Source organism: Acinonyx jubatus, chromosome D2 (genome assembly GCF_027475565.1).
Source record: "Acinonyx jubatus isolate Ajub_Pintada_27869175 chromosome D2, VMU_Ajub_asm_v1.0, whole genome shotgun sequence".
NCBI classification, from domain to species: domain Eukaryota; kingdom Metazoa; phylum Chordata; class Mammalia; order Carnivora; family Felidae; genus Acinonyx; species Acinonyx jubatus.
The window spans coordinates 6,369,627-6,386,279 of NC_069393.1; the positions used below are offsets into that span (position 1 = coordinate 6,369,627).

Here is a 16,653-nt window from a genome sequence, read left to right on the forward strand (position 1 = left end):
TGGTTAGTTCCCAGTAAAGGCATTATTTAAAGAAGCATAAATTAATACAATATTTGTTAAGTAAGTTGACACTGTTAAATACCATAAAATAGTCTGCTACCTTCTCATCTTGAAACTTTAAATTATAAGTATTACTTTCTAATTAGATGACATAGATAAAAGTGTAAATATTAAAGATTATGAAGATAATTAAATATCACAAACTATTTTGAACGCTTTCTTTATTCCATTGTGGGGTTTAGAATAAAATATAATTGGTAGTACATAAATTCACAGAACTTTTTAGAATAAAGTGATTAATTTTTGTAGCACGCATTTTAGCATTCAAAGTACGTTTACATGCATTATCTCAGCTAATCCTCAGCAAAAAAATTCCTACAAATGAAATATTATCTCCATTTTAGACATGCCAGAAATAATCCTGATGTGCAACCTGAGAACAGAAGCCACGTGTAAGCATCATGTTTTGTAGGAGCAGTGAACTGACACAACAAGACTAAAATAGCACTGACTTTACCCTGTAACACAAACCCATGAAAGGTTGTAGAGTAAGAACTATGAAAACTAGTCAATAAAGGAAAATAATTAAGTATTTCTCCTGCCTTTCCTTTATGAACTCTATCTCAGGGTAACCAAATAGTTGATGACAGCAAGTTTTCTTTAAGTATTCCCGTTTATCAAAGAAGATGAAATAACAGCATGTTACCATTTTGCAGTCCCTAGGCTATGAGCATCCATGGCTCCTAGCACCTCCCCAAAAGAGACGACCAGACATTATGTGCCTCAGGTTGGAGGCACGGACTCCTGCCTGTAAAATATTCTGGTCAAAAAATGGAACCTAGTAGGGTCACCTGGGTGACTCACTTGGTTAAGTGACCGACTTCAGCTCAGGTCACGATCTCACAGTTTGTGAGTTTGAGCCCCGCGTTGGGCTCTGGGCTGACAGCTCGGAGCCTGGAGCCTGCTTTGGATCTGTGCCTCCCTCTCTCTCTGCCCCTCCCCTGCTCATGTTCTGTCTCTGTCTCTTCAAAAACAAATAAACATTAAAACACTTTGTTAAAAAAAAAAAAAAATGGAACCTAAATCTGATTAGGTTTCTAGGTCTTACTACCAGTGAAAGGAAATATAAGGGAGAAAGGATCATGTTAAACAACCTCCCGGGGACATAATCACCAAAACTCAGAATGCAGGAGACGCCTCATGATAAAAGACCTGGCTTCTTTAACACGACAGCAACAAAATTCAAGGACTGAGAGTAGACATCCACAGAATAAAAGAGTTGAGACATATCTACTTACTGTAACGTATGAACCTAACTAGGATTCTGATTTTAAAAAACACTATCAAATAAAGTGTTAGATAATCATGGGGGGTGGAAGGGGAGAAGTAATATGATCAAAATAAAGTATACATAGGTGCTTAGACTTTTTTTTAAGTTCAACACAGATAGGTACCAGTTCAAAATGAGGGGATAGAGATATATATTTATATTTCTTTGTCCACTACTGAAAACTTGCTGAACTAAAAGTACAGAATTACAAGAAGAAAAGAGATCCATAACAGCAATAAAAGGGGGGAGTCAGTGGGCATTGGGAGCACATCAGACTTAAAAACATTTCTTGAAGATGGAAGAGCAGAGAGATAAGAGAAGCTGCAGCCTAGAATCTCTCTAAATTACAAAGGGGCTCAGAGGAGGAGGAGGAGGAGCCAATCTGTCTGTCTACATTCTGGAGAGGAAGTAAGAATGAGGCCACAAATGCAGGGATTAATACAAGGTTTGTCTGGAAGCACCTACCTCTCTCCTTGATCCTGAATATAGGGCACGGGTAGCTCAGCTTTGACTTCTATGCCCACACCTTGATAACTCTTGAAAGAAACTCAACGGATTGCAGGGCAAAAGCTGAGCTGGAGAGTGGAACATTAGCACCAGGGCTACCAGTTATACAAGTACAGTCTGCAGACAAGTCAAGCAGCTTAACCAAGGGAGAAAATAGGGACTAAAATAAAACCCGAAAGCTATTCACCAAGCCATGCATCCTGGCATTGGGCTGTGTGGCCTGGATGAAGGGATGACTTTTTCTTAGCACAAACACTATTCACAAGCCGTATGTGTCGAGGAAATACTTTTCTAATGTACACAGAATGTCTTATGGGGTAATGGTGGCCCTAATGGCCCCCCAAAGTAAAGATTTCCCTATTATGGTATTTGGGGAACTTCAGTCATCAGGGATTGTCAACAGATTGCCTATTCAGGGAAGATGCCAAATAGGAAAACAAATTTACTTTTACATCATTAGCTCCAAAGGCTTTCTTAAATAGAAATGGGCAATAAAAGGTTCAAAAAATATTTGAGAATCAGCAACATAAAAGAGAAAAAACAAGATATAAAAGACAAATTGATAAACTGACCCCAGAGAGAACATAAATAATTTAGGGTAGGAAAGATATCTTTCTAAGATGTTAATTACTAGATCCAGATATATATCCAGATATGTGGGTGTTCAACCAACTGAGCCATCCAGGTGCCCCTACATCCAGATATATTTAAGAAGACATTTTATCCTTATGTGAAAATGGAATAACCAAAAAATCAAATGAACAAAAAGAAGCTCTTAAATATTAAAAGATAATTGCCAAAATTAAAAATTGGACAAAAGGTTGGAATAGAATTGAAGAAATCTCCCAAAACACAGCACAAAAAGAGAGAAGTAGATAATGTGAGAGGAAAGCTAAGACAATGCAAAGTCAATCCAAGAAGGCCTAAGATTACAATTAGGATGTAAAAAAGATGAGAGCATAAAACACAGAGAAGAGAAAATTATTTTTAAAAATACTAAGTCTCAGGGTGCCTGGATTTTGGCTCAGGTCATGATCCCAGGGTTGTGGGATCGAGCCCCACATTGGGCTCTGCGCTGAGCATGGGGTCTGCTTAGACGTCTGTCTATCTGTCTGTCTCTCTCTCTCTCTCCCCCACCTCTGCCTTGCTCCCCATCTTGTGCACTCTCAGTCTCTCTCTCTCAAATAAAAATTTAAAAATTTTTTAAATTAAAAAAAATACTAAATTTCTGTGACTGTTAGACCTTTCTAGATATGACACCAAAAGCATTGTGACAAATGCAAAAATAGATGAATTGGACTTCATCAAAATAAAAAATTTGTGTTTCAAAGTATACCATCAAGAACATGAAAAGATAAAGCCAAAGACTGGGAGAAAATACGTGCAAATCGTACTTCTGATAAGGGGTTTTTACCTAGAATACATGAAATCTCTTACAATTCGATGATTAAAACCACAAATTATCCAAAATAAAAATGGGTAAAGGACTGAATAGAAATCTCTCCAAAGATATCCCAGGAAGATACACAGATGGCCAATAAACACAAGAAAATAGGACTAACGACATTAGCCATCAGAAACATGCAAATCAAAACCACAATGAGATATCATGTCACACCCACTAGGATGGATGTAACCAAAAACATAGGTAATGACAAGTGTTGGCAAGGATGTGAAGAGACAAGAATCCTCATATTCTACTGGTGGGAATGTAAAATAAGTCAGCCACTTTGGAAAACAGTCTGGCTGTTCCTCATCTAGTTATACATAGAGTTACCCCTGGACCCAAAAGAAATGAAAACATATGACCATGTGAAAACTAGTACATGAGTGCTCATGGCGTTATTCAGAATAGGAAAAAAGTGGTGATGGTTGCCTAACTGTGAATATACTAAAAGACACTAAACTGCATATTTTAAATGGGTGAACTGCGTAGTATATGAATTATATCTCAATAAAGCTGTTATCAAAAGGTAATATAATAGAATTTCTCAGAGCTAAGCTAGAAATAAGTCTTCAGCTCAAAAGGATCCACAATAAAGTGTCTACCACAACAAATATAAACATACCCATACACTAAACAAGTAAATGGAAGAAGAGGAAAAACTTTTCTTTACAGTACAATCCCAATTAATAAATACAGAAGCAATAATGGGAATAGAAAATAGCTATTTGGCAAATACCACAGTAAACAGCAACTTTACAATGGAGAAACTCAACAAGACACCACTTTAACCAAGCGATCAAAGTCAACATCACAGTAATAAGATACAGATACACAAACCACAATACGACACACGCAAAAGGCACGTAACTTATGAATTTAATCATGAGGAAACATCCGACAAACCTGAATTAACGTTTCATGCGTGTTATGCTTCTCCAGCTAAAATCTAGATTTCTCCAACTAAAAGCTAGGTTTCTATCTATTATATATGATATAGCCAATTTATATACTCATTACGAATTCCTCAAACGTCTGTGAAAGTACTGAGTGGAGAGTGGCACTCAGTATCTGATGAAGCAGCAACACAGTGTTTAGACTACAGTTGCTGTGATGCCACTTCTACGTACATGACCCTGAACAACTCACTCAGTCCCTTGGAATCCAGAGCTTGCTCTCTGTAAAATCAAGATGCTTATAACACGTCTATTCTATTGGGTGTTTCTGGGGAACAAGAGAGATGATGCATATAAAGCTACTTTTGGAACCACAGAGCACTATGCCAGCGAAAGCCATTATTATCAACTCTTCATTTCACATAACAACAGAATAATTTTAAAGCTATTGTGTAAAACTAACGGTTTCAACGCACCTTGAAAATCAGAATCAGCCTGTGTTAAAATACTCAAGAACCCTCCTAAAAGATTTTTCACAGTTCCCTGAAGATTAAAAAAACAAAACATAAGAAATTAAATTTCTTACCTCATGAAAGCATGAAGCAACGGTAATGTCACAATAAATTGATAGTTTACTGTATATACATATATAAATACTTTAAAATAACTGGAAAGAATGCTATGTATATAATTACATACTTTTCATTATCTTTTTTTTTAGGTGGTGTATACATTTATTTTTTTATACTGTTTTTGTTTTCTGATTTTTCAAAAACAATGACCATATTAAAATTCAATGTAATTTTAAAACTATCACCCATTCTCAGAAATATACTAGGATTAGTTAGCCAATGACATTAATTTTTTTATGCTCCTTTAGAGGACCATGGAGTTAAAATATTTTCAGATTTTACCACTCATAGGTAAAAACATACCTGAGGCATTATAAAAGATTAAGTAGTCATCTCAAATAATTTTCAGGCAAGTTGGGTTCAAAATAAAGAGATGAGTAACTGGGGCATGAATAGGATAAATACTGATCACATTTAACTAAATGCATCTTTTACCTGTTGCATGAGGAGAGATATATTCTTTTCTTTCTGCCTGATGATTTTCAAAAAACTCTCAAATACATGGACAAGTACATCAAGTTTGGCTTTACCAGCAGAAAGCAAATTTAATTCCAGCATAAAAATCTCAGGATATATTATTTCCCCGTCTGTGAGGTTTTCAAGTAAGTCCTTCGGATTGCCTGATGCGCTGAAAACTTCTACTTCAGGCTTTACGTCTACACCTGACAGGGGAAAAGAAAAGATTGTTTTTATTCCCTAAACACGGAATAAATATTTCAAATCTCATTTAACATTTAGGAGATCTTGTGGTATAGTGCTATTTATAAGAAGATTCTCATGATGCCCTTTCCTACAAGGTGCCTTTTGATTACAGTAAGTATCCTGAATAATCAAGGCTTGTGGATATTTGAAGATAAGTGAGTGGCTTAAAAGTAGTTCTGGTCTTCAACAGAATTACAAATATCAACAGTAAATTTTATAGACAAGTGATACAGATTTAACACATTCCTCTGGCACAAGTGGAAAAAACCACTATCCCAAACTTTCTGCTGCCAAAATACCTAAATCACAGGGGGGTTCATTTGCCTGCCCATATCTCTGTGAAAATAATAGGCTTGGCTAGTGGTTGGGTGAATCCTTTACTTTGACTTCTTCATAAGTAGGAAAGATAGACACTGTCACCAAATATTACATTTTGGCGAATTTAACTGATGTGCTCTTAAAAGTGACTGCTTGGGATCTTTTAAAAAAATGCTCATGTAGTCAAGAAATGTATAAATGTCTATGTGGACTGGAGTTCTTTAAATTAAGATCTAGTTGAGGGGCGCCTGGGTGGCTCAGTCGGTTGAGTATCAGACTTTGGCTCAGGTCATGATCTCCTGGTTGACAAGTTCGAGCCCTGCGTCGGGTTCTGTGCTGACAGCTCGGAGCCTGGGGCCTGCTTTGGATTCTCTATCTCTCCCCCTCTCTCTGCCCCTGCCCCACTCATGCTCTGTCTCAAAAACAAATATAAACATTAAAACAAATATTTTAAAAGAGCTAGTTGACAAACCTATAAAAAGGGGGAAGTCTGTCATAAAACGTTAGTACTCTGGTAAAGCCAACCCCATTAAAGCATTATTTTTTTCTTTTCTTTTTTTTTTTAAAGTGTTTTTTTTTTTTTTAACGTTTATTTATTTTTGAGACAGAGAGAGACAGAGCATGAATAGGGGAGGGTCAGAGTGAGAGGGAGACACAGAATCCGAAGCAGGCTCCAGTCTCTGAGCTATCAGCACAGAGCCTGACGCGGGGCTCGAAACCACGAGCTGTGAGATCATGACCTGAGCCGAAGTCGGACGCTTAACCGACTGAGCCACCCACGCGCCCCAAGCAATATTTTTTCAAAAGCACTGCCTCAGAAGGTGGGGGGAGGGGGAAATGGAAAAAAAAATTCAAAAGGTATAAATTTGCAGTTATAAGATAAATAAGTACTAGGGATGTAATGGACAACATGATGGCCATAGTTAACGCTGCTATATGATATAAACATTTTTTGTTAATGTTTATTTATTTTTGAGAGACAGGGCGTGAGTGGGGGAGAGGCAGAGAGGGAGGGAGACACAGAATCTGAAGCGGGCTCCAGGCTCCGAGCTGTCGGAACAGAACAGAGTACAACGTGGGACTCAAACCCACAAACCATGAGATCATGACCTGAGCTGAAGTCAGACACTTAACCGACTGAGCCACCCAGGCGCCCCTACACTGCTGTATGATATAGAAGAAAGTTGTCAGCAGAACAGAACCTAAGAGTTCTCATCACAAGGAGAAATTTCTTCTTCTTTCCTTTTGATTGTACCTATATAAGATGATGGATGTTAACTGATACTATGGTGGTAATCATTTCACAATAGATGTAAATGAAACCATCATGCTGTGTAACTTAAACTTACACAGTGATGTATGCCAATTATTTCTTAATAAAACTGGAAACAAGAATAGTTTAATAAATCAAGTAAGCTATATGAATATGTGTGTGTGTATATACATATACACATATGTATATTCTTTCAATTAGTGGCTGTGCTTTTCTTGTTTTCACTCTATGGTACACAAATGAATGAACGAATACTTGCTATGCGCCTATCAAGCCCTTTTATTTCTTGATACTCTTCATTTCTGACACCTATTGCTTGTTTTTTCTACTGGAATATATATGAAAGCAGGGACTTTCTATACCCTGTATTCTCAGGCATTCAGTTAATGTTTGTAATACCAAAATATATCTGTTTTAAGTCCCATATACAAGTGCCAGAATTTACTGTTGAGATCAAATAAAACGGAGCAATGCCTCTTTTAAATTGCAAGGCAATACAAAATTCCAAGGTGGTATTATTATAACCATTTTTCTAAGTAATAATCTGACTTGCAAATCCAACCACAAGTACTTCAGTGATATTTTACCATCATCTCGGGTTTCACTGTCCTCAGGGTTGCTTTCACTATCTGCTTCATAACCTTCTTCTTCAGCCAAAAGTTTAAGACTACAACACTGAGAATCCTCAGCTTCTTCCGAAAAATCACCAGGTTGGGATGACAATCCTTCTTCAGACTGATGACTCTATAAGATTGGTGCGGTTAGAAGGCAAAAGTGGTAACAGTTGCTCATTTTTAATAATAGAATATTTATTACTCAAAAATGATTTTGAGGATAGCTTCAGTGTTTTCTTTATGAAAAAAATCTCAGGAATCAATATTAAGCACTATAAATTATGAATTTCATGCAGCAAGATTTTCCAGAATCTCTTGACTTTATTAACACCTCCAAAATGGGGGTCTGTAACAGAGTAAGCTATAGGTCATTTCAGTTTTACTGAAAAAGAGGTCTGTGAAATTTCACACTAGTTGTACAATAGCAAATGACCAAAAACCACAATGAGGTGGAATTATACTTCTTACAACTTAATGCTAGTAAATAAATACCATTTTTCCACATTTGTTCATGGAAAAAGATTTTTCCATAGGATTTTTATAAATGAAATGTTTCATAAATTAGATAACCAGAGTAGACAGGAAAATTGTTCAAAGGGATTAGTTTTAAGATTTCAGAATGAGACTATCTACATATATTCTTGATTCTCAGAAATCAAGAATCCAGCATTAACTTCCTGTGTAGTATCGTGCAGCCTGAAATCTTGCTTTTCTCATAAAAATGCTACTAAGATATTCACTTTAGAAAACATTTTCACTTACAGAATCTCATAGTGCTTTATCACTGCAACATTAATAGAAGGTAGATTAAAGGAGGTATTGTAACATTTTCCAGTTAACCAACTGATCCAGGAGCATGATGAAGGCATTAGTAGCTACTTCAGTAAGTTTTTAAAGTTCTGACAAACAGCAACATAAAATATTACGGCAGAAGATTATAAAATGTCATGTACATGGCTAGACTGAGAAATTAAGAGAGAAGTTACATAAAGGACAGGTGACAATTAATTGAAGGTAAAAGAAACAGGAAAGGAGAGGGAAGTAAACTAAATATGCATCACGGTTTCAGGAAAAATATTAAAATAGTTCTTTTAGAAAAAAAATGCCAACATGAATGACTGAAAAACTGTGCTAATTTCTATGCAAGTACTAGTCATTTTTATGTTGAGTGATTTAAAGTTAAAGTGAATAGAGAGTTCTAGAAATATTAACTGTGCCAATATAGGAGCAGAAAAGAGAGCTGAGTCATCACCACGCCTGAATGATCATTTAATAAACTATCGGTTATACGCGAGACTTAGCAAATCAAATAGTACATTTCTGTCTCACTGAGAGCAATTTGTCAGTAAAGTGCCAGATTAGATGAAAACAAGCACGTCACATTGCTCTCCTGCTTTTCATGAAATGGGGCACTGAGTGAATACTGTCCATCCCACGTGATGGAGATATGACTCACAGAAGGAGATATGACCAGATCCTGGCCCATGTTCTAACCACATTCATCAGTGGCTGGTCCCATCCCATGCCCGTCTGCCTCTGCTAGTCATACCTAAAAAACACAACTGAATGTTATCCATACCTTCTCAGTCATGGCATCATGGTGGTCAAAATCTACTGAGTGATTCCCCAGTGCGACTCGAAGCAGGGCATCAAATAAAGGCTTTGCTAATTCTGTTTCAATCACCTTTGACTGGGAGAGATGGTCCCTCATTTCAAACAGTATGTTTTCCACAGACAAATTCTAAGGTAAAATAAAGGATACTAAGAATATTAATAACGTGCTTAAAACATTAAACAATGACAAAATAAATATTTACTTAAGATGTACAAAGTTATGAGTACATTTATTTGCAGCAGATACGAAAGTATAATGACTATAAATACCCAGCCCTATACAAATATCCTGTTATAATTAATAACACTTATTTATCAAATGCTTTACTCATCTTATTTCATTCTGAATTTCAATGTATCATAAATTGACTATATCACATACAAAAAAAAATAGTTGAAACTTCAGAGTTTTGATTAACCACCTCTACATTTTACAAATGCCTTATTCTTAGAGATTCCACAGCAGTCAAAGAAGCACTTATATTCTAATCCCTCCCTCCCTCTCCCTTCTTTACTCCCTCCCTTCTGTCTTTGAAGGAAACTCTTGCTGCTTATCTATGTACCTATATTAGGCAATGAAGCCATAAAGATGGAAACGAAACTGACTTCTCCCTTAAGGAATTGCCTCCGTCCAGCGAAAGGAACAGATACACATTGGCAAGATATCATGATGACCATACTAGAGCTATAAACAAAGTTCTCTGAGAGACAAAAAGGGAGAAGCTGCCTGAGAGACCTGTCAAAAGTGTCCCAGGGGACACCCAGGGGAGGGGATGTGTGAGATGGACCATAAAGAACAGAGGTGGGCAGCACACATACAGAGGGAGAGAGTATACTAGGCAGAAAAATAGGCACAGAAGTACAGAAGTACTACTAAAGAGTGGCATCTTGAGAAGCTATTAGCTAGCTCCATATGGCTGATGGCAGCATGATGAAGGATGGCTGGCAATGAAGCCAGGCAAGGAAGTGGAAACAAGACACTGAAGGGCTTTGTGTGCTATCCTAAGGAGTTTGGGTTTTAACTGTGAGCAATGTGGAAACATCGCGAGTTTTTAGACAGGAGGAAATAGGGAGACAGGGACTGTAGTAGGGAGAGACTGTTGGCTGACAGAACAGTTAGGGATGAGTTATGAACAGGCGATCTGCCATATTTGAAGTTTCCTTAGAAGCAGGGCCTGAAACTGAGGATTCCTTTTTTAGTTGAGAGGTGCTCCCAGGAGAAATCTGTAAGGTCATGAGGGAGGCAGGCTATGTTGCGGGGAAAATCCACGCCAAGAGGTCATTTCAGAATAAATGCAGAGCCCCAGCCCAATTCCATCGGAAGCTCTGGAGGCTGAACTACACCACAAAGATTGTCCCCACTCTGCACAGCTACATCCATCCATCACTGGCTATGGGCACCCTTCCCAGGCATCTATAGAAGGAGCATTTCCATGAGCCAAGGGCAGTCCTTGGGAGATGAGTGCAGATGTGAGCCCTTGTAGCAGATGGCAGACGGGTGCATCAGCGGGGTAAAGGGGATCTGAGCAGGGCACCAGACAGCATGACACCGAGACTGCAAAGTTTGAACTTTGAAACACAAAGTCCACGATCACTCATGACATTTAATGCATATCTAATGCCTTTCAGGGTTGGTAACTTTGACATACGAGGATTTTGCATTCCAAACTAAACTGTAAGCTTCCTGAGGGCAAGAACTGGGTCATGTACTCCTCTGTCCTCCCCAATTCCTGGTACTGTGTTAACCATACAGGAGCTTCTCAAAACACAATCTTTGGAAAAACAAAATGACCTTTAAAACAAAGAAACTTAAAAACAAAGAACTTTAAAAAAAAAAAAAGGAAAAAAACCCCCAAAACAGGGCACCTGGGTGGCTCAGTCGGTTAAGTGTCCGACTTTGGCTCGGGTCATGATCTCACAGTTGGTGAGTTCGGGCCCCATGTCGGGCTCTGTGCTGACAGCTTGGAGCCTGGATGAAGCCTGCTTCGGATTCTGTGTCTCCCTCTCTCTCTGTCCCTCCCCCATTCGCACTCTGTCTCTCTCTCAAAAATAAATAAACATTAAAAAATAAGAAAAAACAAAAAAAAGAAAAAAATATTTCTATACACATACGTATATATTACATAATAGCTGAACAAAGGACCAAGTTATTACCTGATTAGGTAACTCTAATTCCATCTTTTGCTGACTAGCTCTGGTACTATGAAGACAAATGGCCAAAAGGGCTTCCAGAAGTCGTATGCTCTGAAGTGAGGTCTCACTTTCTTGACTCATAAATACCTTTGCTTCCTCAGGAGCAGCTTCAGTAGCTGAAACATGGCCCGTATTTTTGGAAGAGATATGCTGTGACTCTAATTTACCTAAACTGTCAGCACTCTGTTTTGGACTACCCATTCCTGATGGCATGGAGTCTCTTTTTATAGTCAAAGATGATAGATCTTCCTTCACAGTGATCTCAGATTGAGAAGTTCTATTTAAATCTTGGTTTTCATATACATGTAGGTCTCCTTCCTTTCTTCCTTGCTCTTCTTCATGACTTCTGAACAGTTTCTGTATGATCATAAATATTAATTTATGGCACGCTTGGAAACCACCAAGCCTATAAAACTGTTTCTGGAAAACTGGACTCAACATGTAGATCCAACGACACATGGACCAAATGTCTGCCGCTTGGTGCATGTGTTTGGGAGAAGGCAAGACAAGGCTCTCAGGAGATAAACATGGCGGCATATGATGGAAGGGCTCGCTCGCTGTACTGTCATAGCCCGAAGTATCTTCGGAATCATTGGCCGACTCTCTATCAGATTCTGCTTCTTTACTTACACATAAGAATGCCACACAGAGGAACAGGTTTATCATGTTGGTATGAACATCCTGATGAACAAACTTCCGTTTCCTTGGATAAGTGTCTTTGAGGCTGGCATAAAATTTGCTAAGACTCTGAGGAGAATCTGAATAAGCTTGCTGGTTACGAAAGGAAGTACCTGCATTTAAAGACGACAATTCCTTCTGTTCGCCGTCTAGCCCATCAATACCTGGAATTGAAGAATCCTTTTGTTGTTCCCCTAGGCTGATTATCAGAGTTTCAAATGCTTTTAGGGAATGACTTCGAACATCATCTAAGTAATTTAATTCAATTATTTGACTTACTCCATTACGACTTAAAAACAAATCTCTTATTACCCTGTGAGGGAAAAAAAAAATACACGAGATTTTACAAACAAAACGTCATTTATACAGAGGCAAATATACCATTTAAATACGTCATTGTTGCACGTGGTATATACTACTCATCCAATTCATCAATTATTTAGCCAACATTCTTCATTAGATGAGGATCTCCAATTACTTTCTACTTGCTTTCACATCCTTCTTTAAACACTGCAATGACTCAAGCATCATTTAGAAAGACTGGATCACATGCATCCCAAGTTAAATGAAACAATTCAGGGAAAAATACTTTTCCCCAAATGGCAGATTCTATACAAGTTCTAAATGCCACAACCACCTCCACACTTCAGATGGACGAATGCTGCAAGCAGGGAGGCATTTGTGTGTCCATTTGTTTGTCTGCCCAATGGTCTATCAAGACTTTTTGTTTTACACCTGCCCCTCACAAAGGGAAGGAACCAAACTACCAAGCTGAAGATTTTCAGCCCTGTCTCAGGTGAGATTCTCGGGACTGGATCACTGGAATCCTAGTAATAACTAATATAAATCAGCTCAGCAAAGATCCAGGGTGTCCACAAATATACCAGAGTTACAAAACTTTTGAATAAAGTCAGTTCTTTTTAAACAATGTCAGAATGTCAGAAATTTAAAAAAAAAAAAAAGACTGTAAAGATAATGATAGGTTATATTTTATTATGTTTTTAAAATGATATATGCATTAATTTGAAAGGCCAGACTATCAGAGGCTAGCTTTATTCATAAAATTATTTTTTAAGTACTTGACAATCACAAAATCTAAAACACTCATTGGTAGAATTCTAAGTAATTTTATTTTTCTTCTTTTTGCTTATCTGTATTTTCTATATTTTTCTGTATGCATTGTATACATAATAAAGGTGGCTATGGTATTTGAGAAATAACAATTCCCTTAAATCTACTGTCCTGACAAATAATTAGCATTTTAGGTATGTGCATAGTTTACAAAGTTGTAAATAAGTGGGTGATATTTTTAATTTTGTATGTTTTATAAAACATTATAAGCTCTTTGTAAACATTCTTTTTAATGACTAATAAATATTCTATCAAGTAAATATAAATTAATTAATTTAACCCCACCCCTGCTGTTGGGTATCTATGTTGTGTCCATTTTTTTCCCCTCAGCGATATATTTAAACTTCACTTTTTTTCCCCACTGAGAAATTACAATCAGTGGCTCTATGCTCTGCCCTATAACCCCTCCAGTAAAATGAAATAAATAGATCAATCAATCAATCAAGGTAAAAAAAACAAAAAAATCTGACCTGAGATGGGAACATTCATTCTTTGTTGTTAAACTAAACTTAAATCCTAGGAAAGAATAAAAGGTCAAGACATTCAAAAGCATACAAGAAAAAAATATCTGCACCCACGCGCACATACAAACCTTGATTTAAGCAGAGCAGGCAGAGTTTTTAAGTAAATCTGAAGCACTTCTGGAGGCAAACACTGGTTATGATGGCTGCACACATGGGCCTGAGCTGAAGTAATGCTAAGGTGTTGACAGTGACGTGCTAACTCGACGCCTCTTTGGAGCACGGGATTAAATATGCAATTATACAGCTTCCACCGAACAATTACATTGCCCTTCTGGATTAAAGTGCAAATGTGATTTGCAATCTGCACACTACGGAACCTGTCTTCTTCAAAAACAAAATTCTGATAAGCCTCTAAGGCGCCCCATCTCCACAACAAGTCTTCGGACCCGCTGCTGGGCAGGATCCCTTGAGATCTGTGAGAGGGACTGGACGGGCTTGGGGAAGGTTCAGCCTCCCATGGGCTTCCCTGCAGTGCTTCCTCTAATTTGGCTAGCTGGTCAGGGTCAACGGTACAAATGTTGCAAGCTGCTTTTTTCATTTTCTGTGGGACCTCGGCTCCTCCTAACTGATCCAGAATAAGTTTGTTAAGGATATTCAGTATGTGCGGCTGAAAATTTTTCAGCGCCGGTGATTTGAACGCGTGGAGCAAAGGAATGATTACGGATTTGGGATCCATGCAACAGCATATTCCGACGGTGTGCACACCAGACAGAACCTGGACACAAGTGCTGCTCAGGGAAGCCTGCTGCAGCAAGCGCAGGCACTGGTGGGCGCACACCGCGATACAACAGCACCGCTCGGGATAATAAACATCTCCGTCTGCGGTCTCCTCGAATGGGTTTTTGGAAACCTGGTTTTTAAAAGCCGACACCAGGAGACCTGAGAGATCCCTGTGGTGGTGCATGAAGTGCGAGTATTCGCACCGTCTGTGCCTTTTTCTTGTGCACATTGAGTGATGAAGTTGCTCCGATTTCACTTTCTTGACAGTGCTCATTATTTTCATCACGCTGTTTATTAGGGCCTTCAGATGCTCTGCGGCCTCCGTAGGAGCTCCCTCTCTTAAAACCAGCCATTCCATTTGAAGAACTGTGGTTTCGAACAAGTTGAATCCATGGTGCTGGATGAATTCTTGGACCAAATCCATGGCTTGACTGAAGAAGAAGGGATTAGAAGCTGCGCTTTGAAGACAACAGATCAGGATCTGCAGAACTCCTTCCAGAAGCTCAGGTAAGAGAAGGGCCCTGTGACGGTACTTTGAAAACACAAAGCCTTCTCGAACCTCCTGTAGTGTTCTCTTTTGTCTTGGTGCAAAAGGGTCAGGCTGCTTTTCTAGGCAAGTTCTAATTTTTAAAGCTGCTCTAAGCAATTCAGTTAAGTTTTTTCTAAGATTTTCTGGCATCACCTCTGCAGCACTAATATCCACTGACATAAGATGCAACACTGTTCGGAAGAGCATCCGTTGAACCAAAGCCACCGGTTCCTCAGTCCAGCCTGCAGAAACCATCTGACTCTCCAAATTGTCCCTTAGATTACAGCAGTCCCCAAAGCCCGCTAGGAATTCAGTCAGCGTGGGCACTACAGTGGCTGCTAGAGCAGAATTATGATTCAAGGTAATGTCGAACTTACAAACTTTCTCTAATAAAGATAACAAAACATGACATAAGTCAAATGGGGAATTGTTCATGTGACTGAGAATCGACAAGGCAGCTGGCTCACTCAAAATGTCGGTGTTTGACTCCTGTCTTGGAAGGATCTCCTTGGAATTTTCCAAAGCCATGGTGTCGGGAGGAGTCCGTTCTTTGGTTGCTAAGTGGTCAAGTTTAGCTGTAAGGTGGTCTTCTTTAGGAGACTGTGTTGTGAAATGCTGTAGCAGACGGGGCCTTCTGTGCTTATTCATTGCCATGCTCTTGTCATCTGAATTGGCTTCTGAATCTGAGGTGGAGAGCTGTGTCTTTCTTGCATCTCTTACAGAATAGCGGTGGGTGATTTTACGCTGTCGTCTGCTTTTTCGAAAAACATTTACTTTTGCAGAAACCTGACCGGATGGGGCACTTCCTTCTAAATATAATTTTTCCTGAGTAGATCTTTGTGAACTAGAGTTCTTTTCTTTGGCCAGGATTATATCAGCTGAGGACGGTAGATTAAAATCTAATAAAATGAAGAAAGAAAATTTAGAATACCTTAATATGTTTTCAAACTCAATTTGTGTAGGTGATTATTCTCTTATTTATCTTCCACTTCAGGAGCTTTTCCTCTGTTAATTTTTACTGGGGCTGATTTCCCTTAGCAATGTGTTATGTCTCCAGATCACTTTCCCCCCATAATTATTTTTCTCATGCTCAGTCCCAGGTAGCACTGGTTCAGGGGATACAAATTGATTTGGAACACAACAAAGGAGAACAAAATTAGGGAAGAAAATCTAATTTAAAAACCATACTTTACACTCTGACATCAACAGACGAGACTCTAGATTATCTAGGATTTGGCACTACTCTTCATACTATATTACAAATCTCCTTCAACAGTCCCATTAATTAAGAAACAAAGGCATATTATAGTCTCAAAAATAGTACTTAGTCTATATTATTGATACAACTTAAGAACTTTAAGATTTCCCAAAATTATTTTAAAAGCATATAATAGATTATTCACAAAGATTGAGGTTAAAAGAGTTCTTCAAAATATTACTGAATGTGCCTCACAGTGAGCTAGGAATAGTCATCCCCGTTTTGTCCTCAGTGCCTCGAACTGGGGGCCCCGGCACATGGCCCACGCACAATACCTCCCTCTGGGGGAA

General features: G+C 38.4%; 1 protein-coding gene across 9 annotated transcripts in view; it reads right to left on the minus strand.

The window, feature by feature from the left end:
• Window positions 1–16,653, minus strand: part of LYST (lysosomal trafficking regulator) — a 191,017-nt gene that overhangs the window by 114,204 nt on the left and 60,160 nt on the right. For all 9 annotated transcript variants that reach the window (XM_053207470.1, XM_053207473.1, XM_053207475.1 and 6 more), the window contains 6 exons: window positions 13,925–16,004; window positions 11,485–12,514; window positions 9,296–9,457; window positions 7,690–7,846; window positions 5,245–5,471; window positions 4,654–4,720 (listed from right to left, as the gene is read on the minus strand). In XM_053207470.1, coding sequence (XP_053063445.1) covers window positions 4,654–4,720; window positions 5,245–5,471; window positions 7,690–7,846; window positions 9,296–9,457; window positions 11,485–12,514; window positions 13,925–16,004 — 3,723 coding nt within the window. The remainder of the gene's footprint in view (window positions 1–4,653; window positions 4,721–5,244; window positions 5,472–7,689; window positions 7,847–9,295; window positions 9,458–11,484; window positions 12,515–13,924; window positions 16,005–16,653) is intronic.